At 37.6% G+C, this 27,359-nt stretch overlaps 1 protein-coding gene across 1 annotated transcript in view; it reads right to left on the bottom strand.

The window, feature by feature from the left end:
- Window positions 1–27,359, bottom strand: part of LVRN (laeverin) — a 70,197-nt gene that overhangs the window by 21,018 nt on the left and 21,820 nt on the right. The window contains exons 3-14 of the mRNA XM_003826719.7: window positions 26,178–26,317; window positions 22,956–23,082; window positions 18,621–18,775; window positions 17,048–17,161; window positions 11,005–11,145; window positions 10,409–10,474; window positions 10,249–10,314; window positions 9,668–9,840; window positions 7,996–8,072; window positions 7,527–7,666; window positions 4,922–4,977; window positions 1–154 (exon numbers count right to left, since the gene is read on the bottom strand). Of these exons, the coding sequence (XP_003826767.2) occupies window positions 1–154; window positions 4,922–4,977; window positions 7,527–7,666; window positions 7,996–8,072; window positions 9,668–9,840; window positions 10,249–10,314; window positions 10,409–10,474; window positions 11,005–11,145; window positions 17,048–17,161; window positions 18,621–18,775; window positions 22,956–23,082; window positions 26,178–26,317 (1,409 nt within the window). The remainder of the gene's footprint in view (window positions 155–4,921; window positions 4,978–7,526; window positions 7,667–7,995; window positions 8,073–9,667; window positions 9,841–10,248; window positions 10,315–10,408; window positions 10,475–11,004; window positions 11,146–17,047; window positions 17,162–18,620; window positions 18,776–22,955; window positions 23,083–26,177; window positions 26,318–27,359) is intronic.

The raw sequence follows: 27,359 nt of genomic DNA, 5'->3' as shown, positions 1-27,359 counted from the left end.
CTTTAATAATGAGTATATATCATAGATGTTCACCTCAGAAACAAGATCCCTGGTTACCAAGTTTACCAAGACTGTATGCCATACTATAATTTCATCTTCTTCAGCAAGGTACTTGGTTAACTCAAGTGCTGTTTCAATCTCAATATAATTGTTTCTGTTTGATTTAAAAACACACACACTCAAAAAACCTTCACTTGCTAAGTAATTTGCATGCGTTCGATATTTGTTCCATGTTTCAATGCATGACTTCAATAAGGCATGTGAATAAGTCAAGAAACGAGAAGGTAAATGTCCCATCTTATAGAAAGGATGAAACCCAAGCAAAGTTGACAGGCCTTCCATTTCAATTTGGTACTTTCAAGTGTCCAAAGTCTTGAAGGCTAGAGAAAATTCAGGCCAAATGTTGGACTGATTATTAGGAAATAGAAGAGTTATGCATTCTGTATGCATTCTTATGACAGCATAATTTGCATTCAACAAATATTAATTAGAAGTCATTCTCTATCTAATGCTCTGACAGCTACTGATGTGCACACCAACTACAGGCATACCTCAGAGATATTGTGGATTCTGTTCCAGACCACAATAAAGCAAATATCATAATAAAGCAAGTCATACAATTTTTTTGATTTTCCAGTGCATATAAAAGTTATGTTTACACTATACTGTAGCTTATTAAGTAGCAATGGCATTATGTCTAAGAAAAACAGTATGCACACCTTAATTTAAAAGTAGCTTATTGTCAACAAATGCTAACAACAATCTGAGCCTTCAGCAAGTCAAAACCTTGGCTGCCAACTGATCAGGGTGGTGGTTGCTGAAGCTGAGGTGGCTATGGCAATTTCTTAAAATAAGCAACAATAAAGCTTGCCAAATTGCTCAATTTCCTTTCACAAAAGATTTATCTGTAGTATGCGATGCTGTTTAATAGCATTTTACCCACAGCAAAACTTCTTTCAAAATTGGAGTCAATCCCCTCACACATCCTGCTGCTGTTTTGACAACTAAGTATACGTAATATTCTCAATCCTTTGTTGTCATTTCAACAATGGTCATAGCGTCTTCACCAGGATTAGATTCTTTCTCAAGAAACCACTTTCCTTGCTCATCCATAAGAAGCAACTTCTCATTCATTCTAGTTTGATCATGAGATGGCAGCAATTCAGTCGCATCTTCAGGCTTCACTTCTAATTCTAGTTCTATCGCTATTTCCACCATATCTGAAGTGACTTCCTCTACTGAAATCTTAACCCCTTAAAGTCACCAATGAGGATTGAAAACTTCTTCAAAACTCCTGTTTATATTGATTTTTTTACCTCCTTTCATGCATTGCAAATGTTCATAATGGCATTTGGAATGATGAATCCCTTCCGGAAGATTTTCAATTTACTTTGGCCAGATTCATCAGAAGGATCATTATCTATGGAAGCTATAGCCTTACAAAATGTATTTCTTAAATAATAAGAGTTAAAAGTAGAAAGTACTCCTTGGTCCATGGGCTGAAGAATTGATATTGTGTTAGTGGGCATGAAAACAACATTAATCTCCTTGTACATCTCCATCATAGTGCTTGTGTAACCAAGTGCATCATCAATGAGCAGTAATATTTTGGAAGGAATCTTTTTTTTCCTGAGCAGTAGATCTAAGCAATGGGCTTAAAATATTCAGCAAACCATACTGTAAACAGATGTGCTGTCACCCAGGCTTTGTTTTTCCACTTACAGAGCACAAGCAGAGTTGATTTAGCATAATGTTTAAGGACCCTAGGATTTACAGAATGGTAAATGAGCATTGGCTTCAACTTAAAGCTACCAGCTGCATTAGCCCCTAACAATAGAGTCAGCCTGTCCTTTGAAACTTTGAAGCCAGGCATTGACTTGTCCTCTCTAGCTATAAAAGGCCTAGAGGGCATCTTCTTCCAATATAAGACTGTTTCGTATGGAAAAACCTGCTGTTTGGTGCAGCCATTTTAACAATTATCTTAGCTAGATCTTCTGGATAACTTACTATAACTTCTACATCAACATTTGCTGTTTCACCTTGTACTTTGTTATGGAGATGGCTTCTTTCCTTAATCTTCATGAACTAACCTCTGCTAGCTTTAAACTAGCACCTTTTCCTGCACCTTCCTCACCTCTCTTAGCCTGAATAGAATTGAAGATAGTTAGGACCTTGCTCTGGATTAGGCTTTGGTTTAAGGGAATATTGTGGCTGGTTTGATCTTTTATCCTAATCAATGAAACTTTCTCCATATCAGCGATAAGGCTGTTTCACTTTTTTTTTTAATCATTCATGTATTCACTGGAGTAGTACTTTTTAATTTCCTTCAAGAACTTATCCTTTGCATCTACAATTTGGCCGTTTGGAGCAAGAGTCCTAGTTTCGGCCTATCTCAAATTCAACATGCCTTCCTCACTAAACTTAATCATTTCTAGCTTTTGATTTAAAGTGAAAGATTCAGGACTCCCCCTTTCACTTGAACCCCTAAAGGCCATTGTAGGGTTTTTAATTGGCCTAATTTTATTTATTATTATTATTATTTTTTTAGACGGAGTCTCGCTCTGTCACCCAGGCTGGAGTGCAGCAGCATGATCTCTGCTCACTGCAAGCTCTGCCTCCTGGGTTCATGCCATTCTCCTGCCTCAGCCTCCCGAGTAGCTGGGATTACAGGTGCCCACCACCACGCCTGGCTAATTTTTTTTGTATTTTTAGTAGAGATGGGGTTTGCACTGTGTTAGCCAGGATGGTCTTGATCTCCTGATCTCGTGATCCGCCCGCCTCGGCCTCCCAAAGTGCTGGGATTATAGGCGTGAGCCACCACACCCAGCCCTAATTTCAATATTACTGATTCTCAGGAAATGGAAAAGCCAAAGAAGAGGGAGAGAGATGGAGGAATGGCTGGCCAGTGGAGCAGTCAGAACACACACAATTATTAAGTTTGCTGCCTTTTACAGGCATGATTCATTGCACCCCAAAACAATTACAGTCATAACATCATCAATTCCTGTTCACAGATTACTGTAACAGATATAACAATAATGAAAAAGTTTGAAATTTTGTAAGAATTACCAAAATGTGACCCAGAGACATAACATGAGCACATGCTGCTGGAAAATGATGCTGATAGACTTGCTTGACTCAGAGTTATCACAAATCTTCAATTTGTAACAAATGCAATATCTGTGAAGTCTTAAAGCAAAGCACAATAAAACGAGGTATGCCTGTAGTACATATGACACTGCACTTGCCTACCATTGAGGAGCTTCAATGAAGAGCTGAGATTTATGCATAAGAAACCAGTAATGAAAGGTCCCAAAGGCAGTGAATACTACAAAGTAGCAAAGAAGGAAAATATGCACATATAAAAGTCAGGGATAAGATAGAAAAGTCAAGAAAGGCTTCATGGAGGAGAAACTTGGGAAGGGCAGTGAAGGATGCATAGGATTAAAATAGGTAGAAAAAGAGGAAGGCAGCCCAGGACAAATAAGATAAGGTGGGAATTAGTGTGATGGGCCGATGAAGCTAACTGAGGCAGGGGATTTCCTTTGTGTATAGTGAGAAATGGGGCCTAATAGGTAAGTTGGCTAAAACCTGTGAAGATCCTTGAATGTCAGGATGAAGAGTTTAGATTAGGTGGAAAGGTACTCTGGGTATTTAAACAATTGGAATAGCATAATGAAATTGATGTCTAACAATTTTATTGCAATAGTGCTAAAGAAGACAGAATGAAATTCAAAAGGACTGAAGGCTGGAGGCTAATTTAATAGGCCAGGCAAGAGATGATGAAAGCTTGGATTAGTGTGGGAGCAGTGAAAGTGGTAAAGTGAGCCTCCAAAAGACATTTCTAAGAATGAAGAGATAGGACTTGGTGACTGTGCATGTAAGATGAAGCAAAGAGAGGAATCAAGGATATCTCTGAGGTTTCAAGTTTGGGTGATGAAAAGAAGAGTAACTTTGACATGCAGGGAAAAATTGATAGCAAGATCAAGGTGGAGACAAAAATGAAGTTCAGTGTTTAAGGCACTGAATTCGTATGACCACAGGATAAACCTAAGACAGGAGGAAAAATAAGTAGCAATGTAGATTTGGAAGTCATCAACATGTCCTTCCGCAAACATTTACTGAGGACCTTACATCTGCTGGCACTCTACAGATACGTAATAAAATGGTCACCAAAACCCTAGAGTGAATGTGTTATCAAAGAAAAGATAGAAGAAAGTAATATAACCATGATTGGTCCCAAGAAGCTCACAGCAGTAGAAGAGGAGTCAGATACATGAGGAGAACCAGGTTTGCATATCAGAGTCTCGGGAAGCCAAAATGACATTTTCAGGAGGATGTAGTCAATAATAGCAAAGTCATGGTGATCTTAGAGACAGAGAGAGGAATTTCAGCCAAGTATTAGACAAGGAAATGTACTGCAAGTCACAGAGGGAAAAAGGAGGAAAGAAGGATAAAATAAGTAGACATTTATTCAAGCAATATGGCTGGCTAAAGAAAGAGAAAAAATACTAGATAATTTATTACATATATTCCTTAATTTTATTGCCTGAAAATTTAAATTCTGAAGATTTATTAATTTACCTGGTTAAACACTTAGCAGCATATCTTACACTGAGTAAATCTAATATAAATAAAATAAATAATTCTGCAATATATTAAAATACAGGCAAGATTGCATTAAAATTATAGCCATCACCCTTGGAAAACAGAAATCACTGCCAAATCTTAGTTGGTAGTCTTTTTATTTCCAGCAACTCATTATATTATAAAATTCCATTGCAGCTACAGAATTTCATCCTAATCTTAATCAGTTATGGCCTGTATATACTAAATAATCAAATTCATAGTGATGAAGCTATTATTTTTATAAAGGTCTCAAGGTATATTCTGAAACCATGAGAGAAGAAAATATACTCACTTAGACAAGGAAAAGGCATCATCAATCAACTGCAGTCTGTGAATAACAGGAATAGCCTGCAGAATTAGACCCAAATATGCCCAGAAGAAGATGAGAACATTTTTCAGTAAAGTTTTCAAAATAACAACAATTTAAAGATTACTGCTGCCTATAAAGCACCTTCACGTGACTTATCTCATCTGCAGAGAAACAACAATTACTGAGGACAGTCCCCATAATTTATTTATCATACATATGTTTTGAAATAAATGAACCCTCTGGACATCAATCATAAGGTTTAAATATGGCAGAAAGTTTTGCCAAAATACTCCTGAAACATACCATGTTAAAAAATAAAACAGGCAACCAAATTTAAAAGGCCTCCCCAAAACAAGTATATATCAAGTTGTATTACAACATCCAAATTATTTTCAGGGATGTTTTTGGCATAGAAGCCCTTAAATAAATATTATTTAGTGCTATTTTGGTAACATTGAGGTACCATATTTTTTCACATGGTATTTATCTTAAGATTTTACTAATGTGACAGAATGCCACCAACAGATCCCTTTATATCCATGGAACGGCAGTGGCCAATTGCCAGTGTGATTCTTTAGACTTCTGTTTGAACTCCCTGGCATTGCCAGGCCGTAGGACTCTGCTGTCAGCTCAGTCCCTAAGGGGGCCCAAGGCCTCCTACATCATACCTTCAGCACCTCTCAGCACTGTGATATGTTTGGTTCAAAAACTTTATCTTCACAGCATTTCTTTAAGGGTCCGAGCAAGTCAAGTTTAATTCTTCAGTTGGTATATCTAATTTCTTTTCTGGCAGTACTAACACATTTTCTAGATTAATATTAATCATAAAGATTCTCTTTTATTTGCTCACCTATTATGTCGTAGAAATAATTTGCCTCTGTTTTTCAATAAGTAAATCTACAATGGTTTCAATAAATCATTACTATAATGATATAACCTCGTGCTTTCATGGCTTAGAATGCCCTTAGAAATGTAATAAGAATTTAGACGCTCTGAAAATATTTGAAAAGAAAATATTATTGTAAGTGGCCTTTGTAGCTTTATTCAAAATCCCAATAATTTGTTTTAATTACTGAACATGTTATGAATCCCTGAATTGTGTCAGGCCTCTGTTAAACATAATACATATATCAACTTATTTAATCTTCACGATAACCCTTTAAGTTTGGTACATTACACCCATTATTACACAAATAAGAAATTGAGGTACAACCAGGATGCCTTCTCTAGCCTTTTAATGGTTGATCTTTCTGTTAGGAAGAGAGTCCACCTCCATTCCCACCACTCACCTCCAGGAATACTGAAGGGAGTTTTTTTGGGGGGTTTTTCCCCCATATTCTTAGAAAGGGGAGATTTGGCTCGAATGTGCCATACATCTGGCAAACAATGAACAAAACAGGAACACAAGTCTTCCTGATCCAGAACCTAAGCTCTAAACCAATATGCTAGAGAGATTGCTGTGTGCCTCAGAGAACTTTCAAACCCAGAGACACTTAACACAGAGATATCTTTTAGTTCAGCACTCCAGTTTTGTAAATGGAGTCTAAATGAACCACCCACGGGCTCACAGCAAGTCACAGCAGAGCCAACTGTACTGACTCCTAAGCTGGCGTCCATCTCCACTCATGGAAATTTAGTTTAATCCAGTTAAAATCTGATTGATTAGAGCTGGCCGACATTTTAGTGTTTATACACTGCATAATTACTTATAGTTATTTTATAATATAAAGTGATATTGGACTATTGATGTTTTGTGAATTAACTTCTCTCTTCTGAAGGAGAGTGGAAATATGTTTTTAGAAGTAAAATTAGTATTTTCTAGCATTTACTGATTACCTATTATGGGTTTAGAAATTTTAAGTATACTTTCACCTACATGATCTCTAATCCTCATGATGAATAAAATATAATAATATTCTCGTTTTAAAATGAAGAAATGGAACCAGGACATTTAAGTAACTTGCCGAAGCTCACAAAACTAATGGTTAATAGGAAAATGCATCCTGATTCTTACCTGGAAAGGTTGTTTTGGAAAAGCAAAATGAATGTTCAAAAACACAACACATTTGGCAGGCGCGGTGGCTCACGCCTGTAATCCCAGCACTTTGAGAGGCCGAGGCAGGTGGATCACCAGGTCAGGAGATTGAGATCATCCTGGCTAACACGGTGAAACCCCGTCTCTACTAAAAATACAAAAAATAAGCCGGGCGTGGTGGCGGGCGCCTGTAGTCCCAGCTACTCGGGAGGCTGAGGCAGGAGAATGGCGTGAACCCGGGAGGCGGAGCTTGCAGTGCGCCGAGATCGCGTCACTGCACTCCAGCCTGGGCGACAGAGCGAGACTCAGTCTCAAAACACACACACACACACACACACACACACACACACACACACACACACACACACACACACACCACATTTAATCAAAATCTCCACTTGCTAAGAATAAGAAAAAAAAATCTTTTGTATGCCTGGAGGTGAGGGGCGGGAATGAAGGTGGAATCTCTTCCCACCAGAATGTTCAACTTCTAAAACACTAGAGAAGGCATTATAAATTATATTTAATTAAAAGTATCAAAAGCAACCTTACCTTAGGATCCTTTTCAAGTTGTTGATTTAGTTTCTTCCAACCTAATTTATCATAATTAACTCTATAATATCCAGTCATATTCAAATTCAAAATCACCCAGTCATGGTCAGAATCTGAAACTTGCATTTCTGGGAATACTTCTATAAAGGAATATGGGAATAATTTGAAATGGTACATTTAAAAAAGATCTTAATACCTATTAATACTACACACTCGATTCTAAACAATAAACCAACAAAACAAAAAATTAAAGGAATTCTAAAATATATATTGCTCTTACCAGGTAATTATATATTTTTCACATATAATGGCTTTTGATTTGACACTTTTCTTTAAAACTCTATGTTCTACAAGAATGATATTTTAGTTTGAAATGAAATGGCTTTTCAAAAGCTAGACTTTTCAATAATTTATTCCCTGCCTTTACATATGCATATATATAAAGATGTTTTTAAAATTTGTTACTTACTGCTGCTTTGATCTAGCCAGACTAAAGGTTGTGTAGTTCCATTTTTTATCCAAAGAATAGGGACAATCCATGTGTCACTTATTGGAAGAAAATAAAAATATTAGTTACTTTTCACACATAAAAACATACACTCTGAGCCACTATTAAAGAGATGATGAAATAGCACACAGAACTCAGTTTCTTTGGTCATTCTCTCTAGATATGCAGGCCTTTGCTCTTAGGATTACTCACCACTGTTTTTACAAGCCTGTTTTACTTTGGCTATTGTTTACTCCTCTCTCCTGTTGTGTCTTACGGATTTACTTCCTTTTATAACTTAGGTAGCTACTAAACTCTTATGTCTGAAATCTTCAAGGCATGTGTATGTTAAATTATAGACACCTGGCTTCACTCAAGGGTAGTTCAAATGCTGCAAACAGACCTAAATCCGTCCATGCGCAGAGAGGTGAAAAGTAGTTTAGAAGGAAAAGCTTGACAATCACTTCAAAATACTTTCAGCCTCAAGCATTCTCCCCATCTGAAAAGTATTCAACAGGAATCAGCCATGACATTCATTTATTGAATGTCTGCATTCTTCCCACATTGCTGGACGCTACCTGGATGAAGTAGCTGATCACAGGAAGCACATTCGTCATAGGAAGAGACACACTACTCAGAGTTTGGGCAATATTTCCAATCTTGTTAAGTTCCCACAAGCCTGGTGTCTTGAAGACTGTCAACTGTGGGTCTGTGTTTATCTGCATAGCTAAGACACACAGGTCTTCTCAAAAATCACAGAGTAGTACAGGGAGAAGGAAACTTTGAGTGTCCCATTTCTCTTTCCTGAGGCTTTAAAGAAAGAGTAGAACTATCTGAAAATTTTGGTGATTGTATTTGAAAATTAATTACTCATTTGTGCTGATACTGCAATGAAATGTGAAGATTAAAACTATCAAAAACAGTTGAAAATCAGCTAATAGATTAAGAAAGGGAAGAGAAGAAGAAAGGGATAAAGGCTAGGCTATTTTATACTCATTTCACTTTTACACAATCTTTTGGGATACATGCTATTGCATGTATTTTATAGATAAGGCAACTGAAACTCACAGAGCTTAAATAATACCTAAGGTTTGAATTTTTGAGAAGTCAATATTTGAACCCAGGTCTAACTGAATCTAAAGGCCATAATTCTAATGTTGTGGGTATGGCTACAAATACATAAACACATGCATCCACACACATCTGTGCACACCCCTGCACAGAACTATTCCTCAAGGAAATAGTTACCATTTAGTTTCATTTCTAAGGAAGAGAAGACCACTCTGCAATAAGACTTCCTTTCCTCTTTACTAATATATGGCAATCTATGGCTCTGTCTTACTGCCTCTCACTCAGAATCCCAAGTAATTCATTACCTCTGTCTGAGGGATGAAGAGGAACACACAATACCCCACAGCTTGGGTCGCTGATGTAACCCTAAATCCCAGGGTAGGGGCACTGTGTCTTGAATCCCTAACTGCGGGTCTCTGGCGTTGCCCGGACACAAGGGCTCTGCTTCACCCTAGTACACAGTCACATTGCAGAAGTGTGTATGCCCAGCGGGGGTAACGCTTCTTCACCCACAGGCTGGATTCCATTGGGTCAGAGCTCAACCCCAAGGAAGGTGAAGACAAAGAGGAGCAAAGCTACCTACTTGCTGGTTAGAAGAGTCCGATTTTTAATGTTTTCAAGATAAAATGGCTCCTGTTTCATGACGCCAGTAGACACATTTAAAGTGATCACTGGAAAACCACTCTGGTGTGTCCAACTGTCCATTATGTTTTTTATTGTTGCTGGCAAAATAACTGTACTCTGGTCATCTATGGCCTGTTTTAAAAAATCACCACAAAGGCAGGTAAGGTTATCCGTGAAACATTTTGAAGTAGCAATCTCCAAAAAGAAACTCGGTAGCTATTCTCTTCCTCACTTATGTAGTAGTCCTGCAGTGGGTGATCCTCTGGGGCAAATTTAGAACTCTGTTTATATATGAATAGTTCTTTAATTCATTAATTCAATAAATATGAACACATATTTATTGATCTAACATGTTCCATGCTCTGTTCTGGGCACTGGGAATATAGTGAAGACTAAAGACACTACCCATGACCTAAGGGAGTTCTACAACAAGACAAAGTTGTTTTCCTGTGGAACTGCCATTCACCCATGGCCTCCCAGTCTTTTCCTGTATCATACAAAACAACTCAGCAAGAATGTATCAGAAAGTAGGACAATTACCATTTGAAAATGCCTCCATAGATCATCTTGCTCAGTGTTTGAGTAGGAAAATGTCTTCAAATATGACTGTAAAAATAGAAAAGTTAAGGTTAAAATAAACAGCATGCCAATGGAATTTATGTTTACTGCCATCCAGGTAACGACTATTTTGCAAACTCACCTTGAGTGCACTGACAAATAAATGCTCATTCAAGAAACAAGAAAGCATCCGGGCCATAGACGCTCCCTAGGACAAAAGAAGCTGTCCATTATTTGAACAAAATTCAATATCCACATACTGACACATTCCATATTTATAAGCAATATTCTGAGCTGTGCTCCTGATTGCATTTTGCATTTTAGTTGAATGTTTGAATTATTTTGGAATGTGCTAACAAAATAGTAGGCTGTCACTAATTCAGAGGTAAAAGGTAAGCAGATGTCCTACATGTAAAGAGTACAGAGTACATAAAATTTTTAAAAATTGAGATCTTTACATAGCAAGAATAAATTTCCACCAAGCAAAAGGGTTCACCTTAAAAGTAGCAAGTTGTTAAAGTCTATGGTTGATGGATCCAAGCATTAGTATTGGCTTGATGGATATTTGCAAGGTGAGAATTAATTTAATCATGTTTTCTGATACCTATGTATTGAATTAAAATAAGGTTATTTTCATAAAATGTTTTAAGTTGTATGATGATATAGGACCCTTAGAATCCATTTTATGCAACTTTCTACCAGAGTACAAAACCAAAGGAAATTTCTAACTGCTTTTACCTTGCTGTAAGTAAATACGTCAAAGAGTTCCTGTATTTCACTTGTTTTGAAATTTTCCACCTTCATGGCCACAGCTCTAGTCACCAGGGCATGATCTTCTCTGAGGATATTATGTAAAATGTTAGAAAAAAAGATCTCATTCTATAAAGGAAAAGATGGAGGCACATTAACTCCTGAGGTGTCACAGAAAACCAAAATTCTATGGCCCTAAAATACTTTCAAAAACTGATATTGAAGAGGGAGAAAATTCAGTAATTGAGAAGCGTCTTTGAGTTGAAATATGCCAAATAAAGTCAGGATTCCTTGAATAACAAAACTATAAGATAGTTTCCTTCCCATTTGTATCCTTTTTCATTTCAGTTTTTAAAAAGTCAGTTACAAAGTTAATGTGGTTTCCAAAAGCCACCTACATTTCCCACAAGGAGGTCCATGGCCATCCTGAGAGGGCCTTCCTTAAGGTGGTTTTAATTATCTAAAATTTCATCAGTAATTTTATCAATAACTCCTTAAAATTAATCAGTCTCTCTTTCATGAATATTTACAAACCAAAAGCATGCCAGATCTACAAACTCACAAAGATGCTGATGTAATAATTTAAAATTGAAAATAAATCCATAAAATGGATATTACAGTTTATGGCTCATGCATTAAGATAAGGCAATTTATTATATTTTAATGAAAACCATAGGACTCTTTAAAAGACTAGCTCTCTGTCAGACACATGATAAGGGCAATTTCTCCCTGAAGTAAAGCTAGAAGAAAAATCAGTTTATAGCCAGAGAGTCTTGTGATGAAGAGCTAGAGCAAAGACCAGTGGAGAAGTTATACCGGCACACGTTCATAGCCTGGAGAGCCGGGTGAACCCCTCATGATCCGCGGGAACCCTCAAGTCCCTACTGACTATCTTTGGGATCTGCAAGTTGACTCTCTCACCCTTTGACAGCGTCAGATTTTCAAAATCTGTTTCACTTCCATTTGCCAATGTTCTCATCAATCCCTTTCTATTAGCACATTATTTTTAGGCTAGTAACACCATTGATTAGGCCATTATCAAACTCTGCTTTTCCGGAAAAGAGAAAGCCTATCATTTAGAGCAATACATCTCAAATTTTAACATGAAGAAGGATCACCAGGGGATTTTGTCAAAATCATGTTCTGATTCAGTTGGTTTGGGTTGGAGCCTGTATTTCTAATAAACTACCCAATGATGCTGATGCTCCTAGTTTAAGAATCACACCGAGTAGCAAGGATTTGGAGGAGTCATCTGCATAGGTCTGATCCTACTCAGTAAGCATGGATTTTATTAGCTCAACACTCAAGGCTTTTTGAGAGGGTCTCACTGGTGACCTATAAGCACAATGTAGAAAATAGAGAAAATAAAATCACCCATAATATCGCACCCTAAGGTCACCACCATTAAAATGTTAGTGTAGTTCTTTTTCATCCTTTTTCCTATGTACTATTTATTCCCATAGTTGTAAAAACTTTTTATCTTGCTCATTTACTTGTTATAGCATTTTACAATTTTGCTACCTCATCTTTATAATTATCCCTTATAATGGCTGCTGCATTATAAAGAAAACAGAAACATAAATTGAAAGAAAATAAACCAAAATTTAATAGTGATTATCTCAGAGTAATCAAACCACAGATGATTTTCTTCTTTTCAAAGTACAGCAGATAAAACTTTTGCAAAAGAAAAACCTTAAAATATATAAATACATAGCTGCATAATAACCCATCAGGTCAATGGCCCATAATTGATTTAATCATTTCCCTTTTATTAGCTAGACATTTAAGTTACTTTCAGCTTTTTGCTGTTTTAACCAGTTTTAATGAACGTTTTTGCACATACTGCTACTCTACATTTTGTGGGTCTCCCCTAACCCTATCAGAACAGATTGTCTTTCTTTCTTCTGCCTGCCTGGTACAAGGTTTTATGTAATCTTCGTGATATCACTATAACCATACAAGGTAATTGATGAATGAGGCAAACACCTCTTCCTCAACACCCTAGAGGTCTTTCTATTCTGGGCCTCCCATAAAGTGATGCTGTCCGTAGCCTGTTTCAGTTCTATTGCAGGGAAATACTACATAAAACATGATGTCAGCTTTAAAAAAACTATCTAGCTACTGCATATAGTGATTAGATAACATGAATCTGTATATTCACCATTACTTTGTCCCACAAGCTGCAATATGTCAGAGAAGGCCTATTAAAATTTCTTCCTTTTTTTTTTTGGAGAGTCTCACTCAGTTGCCCAGGCTGGAGTGCACTGGTGTGGTCATAGCTCGCCGCAGCTTCAATTTCCTAGGCTCTATCAATCCTCTCACTGCAGCCTCCTGAGTAGCTAGGACTACAAGGGTGCAGCACCATGCCCTGCTAATTAAAAAAATTTTAGTAGAGACGAGATTTCACTATGTTGCCCAGGCTGGTCTTAAACTCCTGAGCTTAAGAGATTCTCCCACCTTGGCCTCCCAAAGTGTTGGGATCACAGGCATGAGCCACCACACACAGCATAAAATCTACTCTTATCCTTAGAAATATAACATTATTTATTGTAATAAATTTGTATAGATTATCATGATGATTAAAAACGCAGGATTTGGAGTTAAAGTGCCTGTGTATGAATCCTTCCTCGGCCCTTTAGGAGTTATGTGACTCATCAAAGACCACCAACTTTATCTCTCTGAAACTCAGTTGCCATCTGAAAATGGGTAAAACAACAAGGTCCTCAATGGATTATTATGAGGACTAAATTAATTTTCATGATGTTCCAAGCACAACGGATAGCAAATAGGACATGCTCAATAAGGGTTAACCACTGCAGTGATTACTTATCATTATTTTTATTATTATCCTTCAGAATTGTCCTGAGGATTGAATGAGATAATATAAATAATTCTATTTAAGTACATAAAACTAGTGCCTAGTTAGTGGTAGTTGTCTCAACAGTACCTAGCAGATGCCATTATCATCTGTTGAATGACTGCAAGAACCCATTTTACAAATGAGGAACTAAAGCTCAGAGGTGTTCATCTGCCTGCCTCAGCTTACCATCATAGCAAAGGCAGAGCAACATACGATGGCTGCAGTGCCCATATGTACCTTTTCCCTTCACCAAGTCTGCTGCTTTCTTAGATCAGGCAGCAGGAAGGTGGAGGAAAGTCAGTGAGTGGCAATGTCAGGGCCAGAGCTTCAGAGTTCCAGAAAGCCTTCGTCCTTAATGTTCTGACCCCTTGAGCATAATCCATTCATATCAGCTGAAATTAGACCTCGAAATAGAAAAAATTGAAAATCTGTTTCTGCATAAGGGTCTATGATTCTGTTACTCAATTTCAATCACATTACTAGATTAAAAGCAGGTTAAAGTTCTTGATCTCCAAAAATCATTGAAAGGAGAGCTTAAGCTTTTTAAAAACAAAGAACGTGGCAACGTCCTCAGTTGCCAAGATCTGATGCTTTCACTCAGCTCCACAAGCAACTAAGAGATATAGAAAAGAGTGGCTAAGAAACTAATGATAAAAAGAAATAATTAAAAGGTACAAAAAGAGACTAACGTTGTAATCTTAGCTTCAAAAATATGAGGAATATGTTTTTGGCAAGTTTTGCAAGATATTGATAATAACCATTTTAGTTATTATAAGAGGTAACTGAAATTGATGCTCATGATGTATTCTATCTACTTAAGAAAATAGAGTAAATTTCATTGTCTTATGGGAATTAAACTTCTTCCCTTATTTACTCCATCCACAGAGTTAATTTAGGACATACCCAACTGCTTTTAAAAGAAGTTAAAGATGGCACTAACCATGAGCGAATAAAAGTTATGAAAGAGAGATACAAACAATTTTGTAGGCATAGAGTAAGTGGAAAGGACTGTTGGAGACAGCTAAGACAATAAACACATAGTATATGCAGATAAAGACACACACACACACACACACACACACACACACGATTAGCTTCTTGAGGATAAAAACACTCCAGTGTGTTTTTGCTATAGAGCACAGTGGTTAAAAGCATGGGCTTCGCAGTTGGCGTGACCTGGAATTGAATCTCACTTCTGACATTTAATAACTATGAGAGCTTGAGCAACTTACTTAATGCTTCTATACCTCAGTTTCCTCACGTGTAAAATAGAAATAACAACAGCACTCATATGGTTGGTTTGAGGACTGAGTAAGATGATGTATGTGTAGTGCTCACACTGCCTGGCACTTAAGTTCTAAGTACTCACTGAACGGTAAATACAGTATTATTGTTGTTATCGTCATCCTTGTCATCAGACTAGACCCAGACAGCTGGTTATAAAATCAGGCCTGTCCCAGTTGGGCAAATTACCTTGGGCAAGTCATTTAACCTTTCAGTACTTCAGTCTCCTGATCTATATAATGACGTCCAAACTTTCCTCCAGGACAAGCAGGGCCTGTGTATAGTCCATGGGGAGGAAGAGAGAGGCACTGCGGAGTGACTGGGCTGGGGGCCTTATAGCGTGTCTGTAAATGGCGGGGAGGTGGCATGGAACTCGGGTGTTAAAAGCGTGCACTACATCAGTGCTTGCCAGATGCTGTGATGTCACAAACAGATAAAAAGAGATTTTTTAAAAGGTTTCTGTGGCACTAAGATAGGCTTGTCAACTTTTTTTTCCTGCCAAACTATCGACCAAAACAAGTACCATCTACCTACCATTGATTATCAATTTTCATAAAAAAAGGAAAGCTTACTTCCAAAATAATAGGAAGAATATCATCTTAGAATCTCCTTCAGAATGAATAGATTTAGCCTGTAAAGAAGATCCAGCAAGTAGAGATAGCATTTCAATATTAATAAATCCTTTGAATGAGTGAAGGTAGGGAGGAGAAAAGAGGTCAGTAATCCAGCCTTGGAACAACTAGGAGCTGAGATGAGACGGGGACCAGCAAAGAGAGGCAGGAAGGAGCAATCCTGAGGACCAGAGAGGTTACAGGAGACAGAAGAGAGGAGGGGAAGAAGATGCAAACCAAGAAAGGACCTCTGGTTTATAAAAGAAGTGAGATTTATATCAAAAGATAACGTTAACTCTAAACATTTAGATATCTAAATCAAATCAATTTGGTTTTATCATGGCATTCTAAAAGCACTACATAATTACTCTAAATAAATTAAATATCAGAAGTAAAACCTACAGTTGAAAGAATTAGATTTTCACATGGATGTATTTCTTTCAATATTATTATTTACTCAAATTAGCAAAACAATATCAGCAATAATATTAAATATGAAGTAGCATATTACTTATCATAAAAGTCACACACTGCTGTTACAGTTGCTTTGAAATATAGTCTAGGTTGGGTGCGGTAGCTCACGCCTGTAATCCCAGCACTTTGGGAGGCCGAGGCTGGTGGATCCCTTGAGTCCAGGAGTTTGAGACCAGTCTGGGCAACATGGCGAAACCCCGTCTCTACAAACAATACAAAAATGATCTAGGCATGGTGGCACATGCCTGTAGTCCCAGCTGTTTGGAAGGCTGAGGTGGGAGGACTGCTTGAGCCCAGGAGGTCGAGACTGCATTGAGTCAAGATCATGCCACCACACTCCAGTTTGGGTGACAGAGCGAGACCCTGTCTCCAGCCTAGGTGACAGAGCAAGACCTAGACTATATATATAGTCTATATAGCAGGACTAAGAAATATATGTAGTAGGAATAAGTGAAAATAATCTTAGGCAGTCATTTAAAATCTTTTTTAACAAGATCTAATGATTTGTAGAAATACTCAGGATTATGAAGTAGAAATATGAATATGTAAAATATGAAGTAGAATATGAAGTAAAAAAAGCAATACAAAATTTTACGTAATTCCCACCTTCAAAAACATTTACAATAGATAAAAAGCCTGGAATTTAAAAAAAAATCAAAAAGCTAACACAAATTATTTTTGGTATTATAGGTAATTTATTATTTCTTGTATTTTCTTGTATTTTATACATTTTCAAGAATGAATATGAATTACTTTTATAATTAGGAGAAAAATGTTAAATAAACTTAGTAAACATACTTACTCTTGGGAGTTTAGGATTAAAGTAGTTAATTACTTCAAACTCAAAATAAGATGCAAAACCCTCGTTGAGCCAGATATTGTTCCACCAATTCATGGTAACCAAGTTTCCAAACCACTTTTGGAAATGAGAAGAAAAAAAGAGCTTTCTTAAATTTAATTTTTAAGTTATATTCATTGTAATTGCATGTTAAGTAAATGTAAGGTCAAAAGACATAATTAAAATTTATTTGCCATCAATAACAAAACTTGAAGACAGGACACCAAAAAAGCAAGTTGTTGTTTTCACATAAGGAGATATTAGTCATGCATTTTTCAGAAATATTCCATGTTCAATTATTAAAAGCAATTTTTGTTTTACAACTGCAATGTTTAAACATAAGGTCAGCTAGAATAGCATTTCTTAAACTGTCCACTTGGCCCAAAAGTTGTTTTTAGTTCCATAAAACAGAAGCCCTGAATGCTGACTTGCCACCTACTAATTCTAGCACCTTATACTCTAAGTAGGCTGCAACTGGATTTTACTTTAAGCAGTTGTTTATATTTTAAGAAAATAAGTTGATCTGTGCCATGTACAAATCACTCAAGTAATCATACGTTATGCAATATGGCTCAGCTGTAATTATTTTCTGTTTGAACTGAACAGAAAAAAAAAAAAACAGTGTCAAATGGATGATGAACAGGATTAGGAAAGAAAAACAATGATTTCCAAACTAACAAACGCAAGCCCTGGTATTTCACCAAATTCTTATAACAGCTATAATTACTAATAGCCTGTATTGCAAAACAATGTGTAACTTAGGCTATAATAGAAAATGACACTTCGGGTGACTTAATAAAACTTGTGATTGTGTGTGTTTTACTGTGCACCAGGGTATTAATCAATCCTAGTAAACTGCTCTTTTCCAAAACTTCTTATGGAGCCACATTACGAAGATAACATTGTTGAAATTATTTCTTTCTTAACAGACTTGTATTAATGGTGCAGACACTGAAATGCAGATATGAAAATCTTCATCAAATTAAACAGCTAAACTTCTAAAATCCCAACGCAAAAGCAAATAGATCTGATTAAATGAATTGTCATTTACACAACCATTGGGAATGCAGCTCAAGGGTTAATTATTGCCACCTTGCTAATCTATTACCTGTATCCATTTAACCTCTCTCCAACAACAGCAACAACAACTAGAAATTTATAACAATCTGCTGATGAAATGTGGGTATCTTTCAGTGATCCTTTTGAATAGCCCTTATTTTAGGTGAAATGAAAATAAAATACTCCTGTGTCTGCATGGTTTAACTTTTCCTGAAGAGGACTTTGTGGAGCAAACTTAATTGTTGGATGTAAATACCCAGCCCTCAGCCAAACTGTACGGTCTCCTCCCTATGATCTGTCACCAGTAGCTCAAATCCACCCTGAATCTGAGTGGATTTTTACTCACTGTCATACTTTGAGATGTTTTTCTTTTTAAAATATGGTATATGGCAGGGTCTTACTGGGGTTTTTATGCTACTTTGGTAGCGCACCTGGAGAATAACTTCACGTGAAATAAAAAGAACATTTTACCACATGCCTGGTGTCCAATCTCGTGGGAGACAACATAGGAGATCAGAGTCTTTTTTTCTGTCAGTTGATCTTTTGGTTCCAACAACAATCCAGATTCATCAAATATCATTAGTCCCCAGTTTTCCATTGCATGGTTGTCAAAACTAGGCAAGGCAATTATATCTAAGTGGATTTAAATGGAGGAGAAAATAAAATAATCTTTTCCAAAAAATGGGATTTTTAAAATATCTCAAAATGAAATCATAAAATTACCAAAAAATTCAAGGGAATATTTATAACCTGAAGGGAGAGAAGGCTTTTTAAAGACTAATGCCAAAGACAAAAGCCAGCAAATAAATTATTTTCACTATGTTAACATAAAATATTCTTGATAAAGGACTTGTATTCAAATACACAAAGAATGCTTACAACTTAGCAGTAAAGAAACAGACAACCCAACTACAAAATGGACAAAAGATCTGAACATACACCTCACTAAAGAAGATATATAAATGGCAAATACACATATGAAAAGATGCTCAACATCAATTGTCATTAGAGAATTTTAAATTAAAACAATGAGATATTACCACACACCTACTAGAATGGCTAAAATCCAAAATACTGGCAACACCAAATGCAGATGAGGATGTGGAGCAACAGGAACTCTCATGCATTGCTCGTGGGGATGCAAAATGGTACAGTCACTATAGGTTGACCATAAGATCTGACAATTACATTCCTTGGAATTAACCCAAATGACCAGAAATCTTATGCCCACCCAAAAACCTGCACACAAATGTTTATAGAAGCTTTATTCATAATTGCTAAAAGTTGGAAGCAATCAAGATGCCCTTAAATAGGCTAATAGATAAACAAACTGCAGTACATCAATACAACAGAGTAGTATTCAGTGATGAGAAATGATGTCTCATGCTAGGAAAAGTTATGGGAAATTTTAAGTGCATGTTGCTAAGTGAAAGAAGCTGGTCTGGGAAAGCTACATACTATGCAATTCCAACTATATGACATTCTGGAATAGGCAAAACTATAAAGATAATAAAAAGATAGGTGGTTGTCAGGGATTCGGGGGAAGCAGGGGAGGATAAATAGATGGAGAACAGGGGATTTTTATGGCAGTGAAACTATTCTGTATGATACTGTAATTGTCAATACTGGTCATTATACAGTTGCCAAAACCCATATTGCTGTACAATGCAAAAACTGAACCCTAAGATAAACTAGGGAGGTTAGTTAATAATAATGTTTCAATATTGTAACAAGTGTACCACACCAATGCAAGATGTTGACAACAGGAGAAAGGAGGGAGAAGAAAGGAAAGAGATAATATATGGGAACTCTCTGTATTTTTTGCACAATCTTCCTGTAAACCTTAAACTGCTCTAAAAATAGTCTATTTATATTAAACATTTTAGCCAGGCATGGTGGCTTATGCGCATAATCTCAGCACTTTGGGAGGGCTAGGCGGACGGATCACTTGAGATCAGGAGTTCAAGACAAGCCTGGCCAACATAGTGAAACCCTGTCTCTACTACAAATAGAAAAATTAGCTGGGCATGGTGGTGCGCACCTGTAATCCCAGCTACTGGAGAGGCTGAGGCAGGAGAATCACTTGAACTTAGGAGGCGGAGGTGTCAGTAAGGGGGGATTGCACCACTGCACTCTAAGCTGGGTGATAGAGTGAGATGCCGTCTCAAAAAATGAATACATAAAAATAAATACTTTAGTTCACCAAAATACACTATAAACAAATTTGAGAGGCAAATAATAATCTAGGGAAAAATATTTAAAGCATATACCACAAGCGATTAGACAACTTTTCAATATTTAAACAACTCTGACAAAACAGAGAAAAAGCCAAACGTGAACAATGCACCAAAGAAATACTTTAAACAGCCAAAAATCTTATTTAAAATGTTCATCATTAATTATCAAAAATTGAAAATTAAAATGATATATCTTTAAAATACATAGGAGTCTAATAATTAATATTGGTATAGGCATAGGAAATCTGGCATATAGCCTACAGGGAAAGTGTCAATTGGCACAATGATAACTCAAACACCTAGCTCTACCAGTCACTATAATATTTTGAAATTCAGTCCAACTTTTGACTTGAGAGTGAATTAAAATGATAGCAACGTGAGAAAAAATACTGTTCTATATAAGGGGTACAGGAACACAGTTCATATAATCTTTGATTCTAAAGTTTAGAATTCATTGAGCAAGCTACAAGAAAATTAGCTAAGAGAACAACACAGGAGAAATAAACCAAATCGTTTTTCACCCAACTCACCTCCTCAGAGAGGAGGGTAAGAGTATGGCATATGTGGGAAATGCTGGTAGGGGAGGCATTTGTTTTGTTTTGTTTTGTTGTTTGTGACTCAGCAAAGAGTTAAAGCAATTAAGAAACATTAGTTATCTTTCTCCCAAAAACCCAATAATAGAGGAATTCTTTATCTTAATCACCTATCAATAAAAATAAGGTTTTGATTGAGTACCTCCTATGGGTGCTCATAGGGTAACATCAGTTGAGATGCTATGAAGGTTACAAAGAAAGTATCAAATGTATCCCTGATGTCCAGGAATTAATAATCTGGTCAGAATTTAAGTGGAATTACTGAACTAGTCACATATATTTATTTCCTCCATCCCACAAAAAGTTTACTGTTGACAACCTGACTGCCATAGGTTCTAGAGGCACAAAGAAAAAGACCCTTCAGATCCTAACTCCGAGGTGTAATGAGGGAGATAATTAAAATAAAATTGGTCAAGAGTTCAGATGGTGGAATATGCAGGATACTGTGGAAGTGTGAGAAAAGAAGTCAGGGAAGGCTTCCTGGATGAGGAGGCACTGAGTTGAGAAACAGAATTGAATTAACCAGTGGATAGAAGCCATTTCAGGATGTGCAAACTGCATGTGTAAGAGCCTGGAGGAGACAAGAGGAAGGTGAATGCATAGGAGTGAGCAGAGACAGTGCTAGAGCATCCTTCCCACTCAGGAACTGCCAAAAGCCCTGAGAGGTTGGTAAGGGAAGCACCTTTATAAAGACATGGTACTGACTTCGGACTTAACCCTCAGGGAAATGGGAGGTCACACAGAGGTTTTACAGAGAACAGTAACATGATCAGATTTTCTCTAGAAAGATCCTTCTGGTTTCATATAAAGGATGGCTTGGAGGGAATGTGGAGAAGCTATGAGATTACAGCTGTGGTGGAGATGATGATGAAAACTAGGGAGAACTAGGGGGACAGTAAGAAGTGAGTGGATGGATGGATGTAGGGGATGATAAGGTGACTAATTAGATAGAGGGTGTGCTTCAAGGGGACAGGATGTCAAGGATGACTCTGGACTTCTCATCTAAATAAATACAAATAGAACTTTTCTTGCCAAGACAAGGGGCGTCTTGGGAGCCTCCAGCCCCAGAAATGCCAGGAGCTTGGTCTCCATGCCTGAGCTCCTGCTGCCTCCAACTCCCTGAGTGATAGGTGTTTCCTCCAGGATTTCTGAATGGGCCGAGGCTGGTTTCCATCCCTTCATTCCCCATTCCTCCTTAGCCAGAATGCTCAAGCTGCAGAGACCCTGGCTTCCTGGTGTTCAGAAGGCTCAAGCTCCCAAATATTTACTCCCTACCTTCTTCCACTATCTGCCAGTATAGGCAGAGCATACTTTTTCCAAGTCTTCAACTAACATGTCAGAAGAACAAAATACATTTACATGATACTTTCAATTTAGAGAAAAAACAATGAACAACTTTCTGAGCTGAGTGGCTCATACAATTTTAAGAACATACCACACAGATCTATGAAAGGTTAAATATTTACATATTTCCTTAAGGATCATATTATATTCACATATGATTCCAATTTTATATGATGAAAATTCATAGTTGGGACCACTAAGTCCTAATTCAATGATTCACAGCTAATGGATATTTAAAAAAAAAAACTTACTAAAGGGAACTGAAGTAACTTCTGAAAGCCCGCTAGCTAAAGTGATCCAGACTCAGCTCTGCAGACTTGCAGTATGAGAGAAAAGGCCTGAACACAAAAGAGAAAGTAGGGTCTAGAGGACGAGAGGCTGCCATTGAGTAGCCAGGAGAGACCTAAAAAGTCTGAGAGCTCTTCAGCAGCTGCTGAGCACATGGCTCTGTACAGAGAAAGAGCAGGTGGGCCTCTGTGTGTTTCAGAAGGTATAAGGCATAGGTCAGGAGGCTAACTCCAAAACAGCAGCTAAATGGTGATGGTGAATCCTTATGGGTTTGTCTGTGTATCTTGAGGCCTCAACCAAGGGCCCAAATAACAGGAAACCAAATGCACTGAAAGGAAAAGATTACCTCACCTGTTTTTGGAAGAGAGTAACTGATATTAAACAAATCCTCCAGAAAAGAGAAGATGGGACCTGTGATGTTCAAAGCAAAGTCTGCACTTCCATTTGCAATTGCATCTTTCCGGGCCCAGATGCGTATCTAAATCAAAACAGTTAAGCAGTGATTAGGAAAACCAGTAGTGATTTTGGAAAGAGGTAGTCTGCTTGCTCCAATTCCCTGCTGCTGAACCAAAGTCTTACCTTTTCAGAAGAAGCTGCATAATAAAATGCTTGCATGCTTACATGTCCTGAGAAAACCCCTGAATGCTGTTCGCTAAGTTATGAACAGTGATTCCCCCGAAAGTGTGTTATTTCAATCTTTGACAATAGCATGTACAATCTGGAATCATAAAACAACCCCTGGAATGGGTTGTACCAGCATCTACCCCTACAGTAAGTGTAGACTCTATAGGCATTTTGTGCACTTTGGGCCCTTGCTTCCCATTTCAGGATATATTACTAATGATCTAAAACAGAATTGCACTGTGAGTGGGGATTATATAGTATGGTACATATTAAGCATATTTAAATCATGCACATTTAAAATTGTTTAGCAGTTAGAACATTAATAGTCCTACTTTACTTACAAAATTTGAAATAAGGTTAATTCTCCTAATTTAAAAAAGTTCATCAAATGTCTCATAATTTTAAAACTGTCAAAGCAAGTGAATTATAATTCTCTTGTTTTTCTATTGCCAAATGACACTTCCACTTTAGCAAGTAAAAGGAAATCTCTGCCATGTTTTGTCCGTTTTGTGTGACCACATTATTGTTTGTGTAATTGGAGCTTATTTGTGTGATTTTGTGAGTAATATCCTATTGTTTTAACATTAATTATTACTATAAATTGAAAGTATTGTAAACTCTAAAAAAATAAAAGGCAAGTAATTTTTAATAGAATTGCCAGCATTAATGTTAAAGAACATGCATAAAACTTAAAGATCTTGGAATGAAAGTTACCAAGTGAGATAATTAAAATATTTGTCCTGTTGTGAATGCAGTTAATTTAAGAAAGAACGCTCTGCAAAACATTAGAGAAAATGCTAAGGAAATGAAAGAATCACAGTATTTACAGATTTGTGCCCTCCAAGAACATATTCGTCTTACTTTGCTTTTATTTCTGCTTAAAAGTATTTCTAGAATTATGTAAATTCTGAACTACTTACATGTTTCTTATGTTTATTCTCATGCCACACATTAACCACACTTTCCATTTCATGAAATCTTTATCTGTTACTTAATGAGAAATTTGTAAATGGGCTGGACTCTATTCCAAGTGTACATTTTTGTTCCTCTGCAGAGTATATAATGGACCCATTAACTTTGTAAAGCTGAGCTGTAGCCAAATGTTCACATTCCACTGATAGACTCATGCCAAACTTCAGTGTGCTGGCTAAGAACATGACTTTCTTAGGTATGCTCCATTTCCTTGTTGTTTCTATGGCAGCTGGCATCCTTTTCGGGGTGATCTTTCACAGATAAATCGATATCATCCCGCTACAAGAATTGTTGACTGTGCAGCAGCACTGACCACAGCAAGGCACTTGAGATAATGGATGCCGAGGAATCACCTTCGGTCTGTCATTACCTATGGGAGCCCATTCCTCCTTACCAAGCTCAAAGCACGTGCTTCCAAATCATGCCTGAGCAGATTTAAAAATATAAGCCATGCACGTTTAACTTGGCCAGTGTTATATTTGTAGATGACAAGGATCTACTAGTAATTATTCAATAGGAAAATCAGACTGGAGCCAACAGCCTAGGAAGATAACAAGCTGTCATTTGCATCTAACACAGTATTATTAATTCATTAAGTTAGGAGGAGCTTTGAGAATCGCTCAGCCAACACAATATTACTAATTCATCACTAGGTTAGGAGTTGTAAAGGAGGAGTAGCTTTGAGTAATTCTCCCCTGATGAGGGGCTTGGCTCACCCACAGCTTCCTTTTCTCCACATGTCAATGGTGCAAGCCTGGAAGATCTTGGGCCCAGGAGAGTATGTTAGCGAGCTATAGGGCCTGATTTTTCTCAGCTTGATGAAGTCTACATGTCTAGAAAGAACTGGGCCTAAGGCCCGCTATAATAGGGAGTGAACCAGCATATAAAGCACTGCCAGCATAACCTCCATATTTTCCTAAAGGATTATTATAAAGGGGGTAATTGGGTGAAAACCAGCTATTTCAGGACAGAGTGCTGACTTTACACAACTCAGAAAAAGTGTTGCATGCTCCACAACTGAAGAACATGGCAGTTCAGCTTCTGGATAGGTATGGGGACAAGAGTGACTTTATTTTAAATGCTAATCCACTATGTAACTTCTGACTAACCTTGAGTCTGAGAGTGCCTCTAAATGTCTAGTTAATGTGTTAACTCATTATGTAGAAACACCTATTCATTGTAAGTTTCCTTCAAAACCACCCTTGTTGTTCTGGAAATCATAGGCTGTGATGTGGCCAACTACATATTCCTTCCGGAGCATGTATGCTTTTCCCCCAAGATATAAGCCCTGGGTCTGGAGAGTTACAGAGCAAAGATCTACTTGTCTTGCGGCCACCCAATACCATGCTTCTGTCTTTAAGTTCCCCTAAGAAAACATTCCAAACCAACAAACTAGATCTGTCTGCCTCCTTCCTCAGTTTCTCAGCTCCTTCTGCATTTGGGTTCGCTTTGTTTTTATGGCCATTTCACAGAACAATAGGGATAATATTTTAACCTGCATACACCATTTCAGCCATAGCAGTTGTTCCTGGCTGGTGTCTGTTTTGACTCGTTGATGCCTGGCCATGCTGGTTGCTAACTGTTTTGAGTATCACCTAAGCTTCAAGACACCATTAACCCTGGGCTAAGTACACATCACATACTAAACCCAAACATCAAGGTGCCACTGCAGCAGTGCTCCCCATTCTCTCCTGTCTTCTGCAAAAGCAGAAACACACTGGGAAGAGGGGGCACAGACCTTGCCTTGAGGAGTGGGCTTAATATGGACTCTTTCCATGAAAACCTATCCAAAGAATGGCAGTAGGAAATGTTATGTCCCATTCTGCAAAGCCACACTAAGAACTTTTACAGGGCTTGGGACAGAGAACTAGGAAGCGATTTGGGGATATGCAGCCATAACCACTGGATGCAGAAAGAATAGATGAATAATCTGCAGCCAGTACACTCTCCCTTACCTGCAGAATCTTCCTCACTCACCTCCTTGCCCCTTTCCGTTCTGTTGACGTGGTCATAGTCACATATAACAAATGCGACTAAGTAAGTTGGCATGTGGGGCGTAGTGGAAAAGGTTGTAACAGTCCATTTGCTTCCATTCACATCTTCTTTTTCAGACTGACCTAGAGAATTTTATTTTAGTTCAAATCACAGCAAATCTAAGCAATTACATGTCTTTGAAATAATTCGTCAAGTCAATTGTCACCCAGCGACTCCTTTCCAGCTATTCCTCATAGTCTAGCAGTTCAGATTTCTCCACCTACTCCTAAGCTATCCAAAACTACATTAGGAAAATCTCAGAACAGCATCTTGGGCCTGAATCAGCATTTTGAATGATATAGGCTTGATTGAGGGCCAAATCCACGAGCACTATAAACTCAGCCCCCAATCTGCCTCCTTTCTCTCCCACCTAATTCTATTGTTTTCTAGTCCAGCCCATTTCTCACAACACTTAATCTAGAGCTGCCCAGGCCCCAAGGTAGGTCAACAAGGTGCAATTCTACTCCTCTCAGGTTTCAAACTAAGACTTTAGTGGAAGCAATCTGGGGCCTTTAAAGCTGAAATCACAAACTCAAATGCCTACAAGGGCCAGGCACTCGATGTGAAATGGGTTGGTGTACGCTAATAGGGAGTGGTGAGGATCATCTGAGAAGAGGCTGCAGGAGGCAGCCAACCTCCTGCTGGAGACAGCAAGACTTGTTGACCTGGGAACCTGCCTTTAGATGACAATTGTGGAGGCTAAATTCCCTTTTCAACTAAAGTCCTGAGACTTAAAGGCTCTTCTCAAATGTCACTGATCACTGCCACGTAAGAGCTGTAGGTCCAGTGTTGTTAGAACTTCTAAGTTTTCACATTTAAATTTTTATGTAAAATCTCTGGATATTTTTAAGTTGGAAACTGATTTAATCAAAAGAAAAAAAGGCACATGAGCCAACTGAAACACAGCTGTGCACCAGATTCAGACTAAGCCCACCAGCTTGTTATACTAATGATCAACAGTTGAAGCCCAAACTAAGTGGCAGGCAGACTGCCTATTTATAAGAACAGTGTAATATCCTCAGCTTCTTATACCAAAGGAATCAGGATTTACCATCTCCAAGATGTGGATGCTGACACATATCCCAGGTGACTGCTCTACCTAATTATAGTAGACTGTAATTATAA

Source organism: Pan paniscus, chromosome 4 (genome assembly GCF_029289425.2).
Source record: "Pan paniscus chromosome 4, NHGRI_mPanPan1-v2.0_pri, whole genome shotgun sequence".
Lineage (NCBI taxonomy): Eukaryota > Metazoa > Chordata > Mammalia > Primates > Hominidae > Pan > Pan paniscus.
The sequence above is the reverse complement of the archived record's forward strand: the minus strand, read 5'-3'. Positions and strand labels throughout refer to the sequence as shown.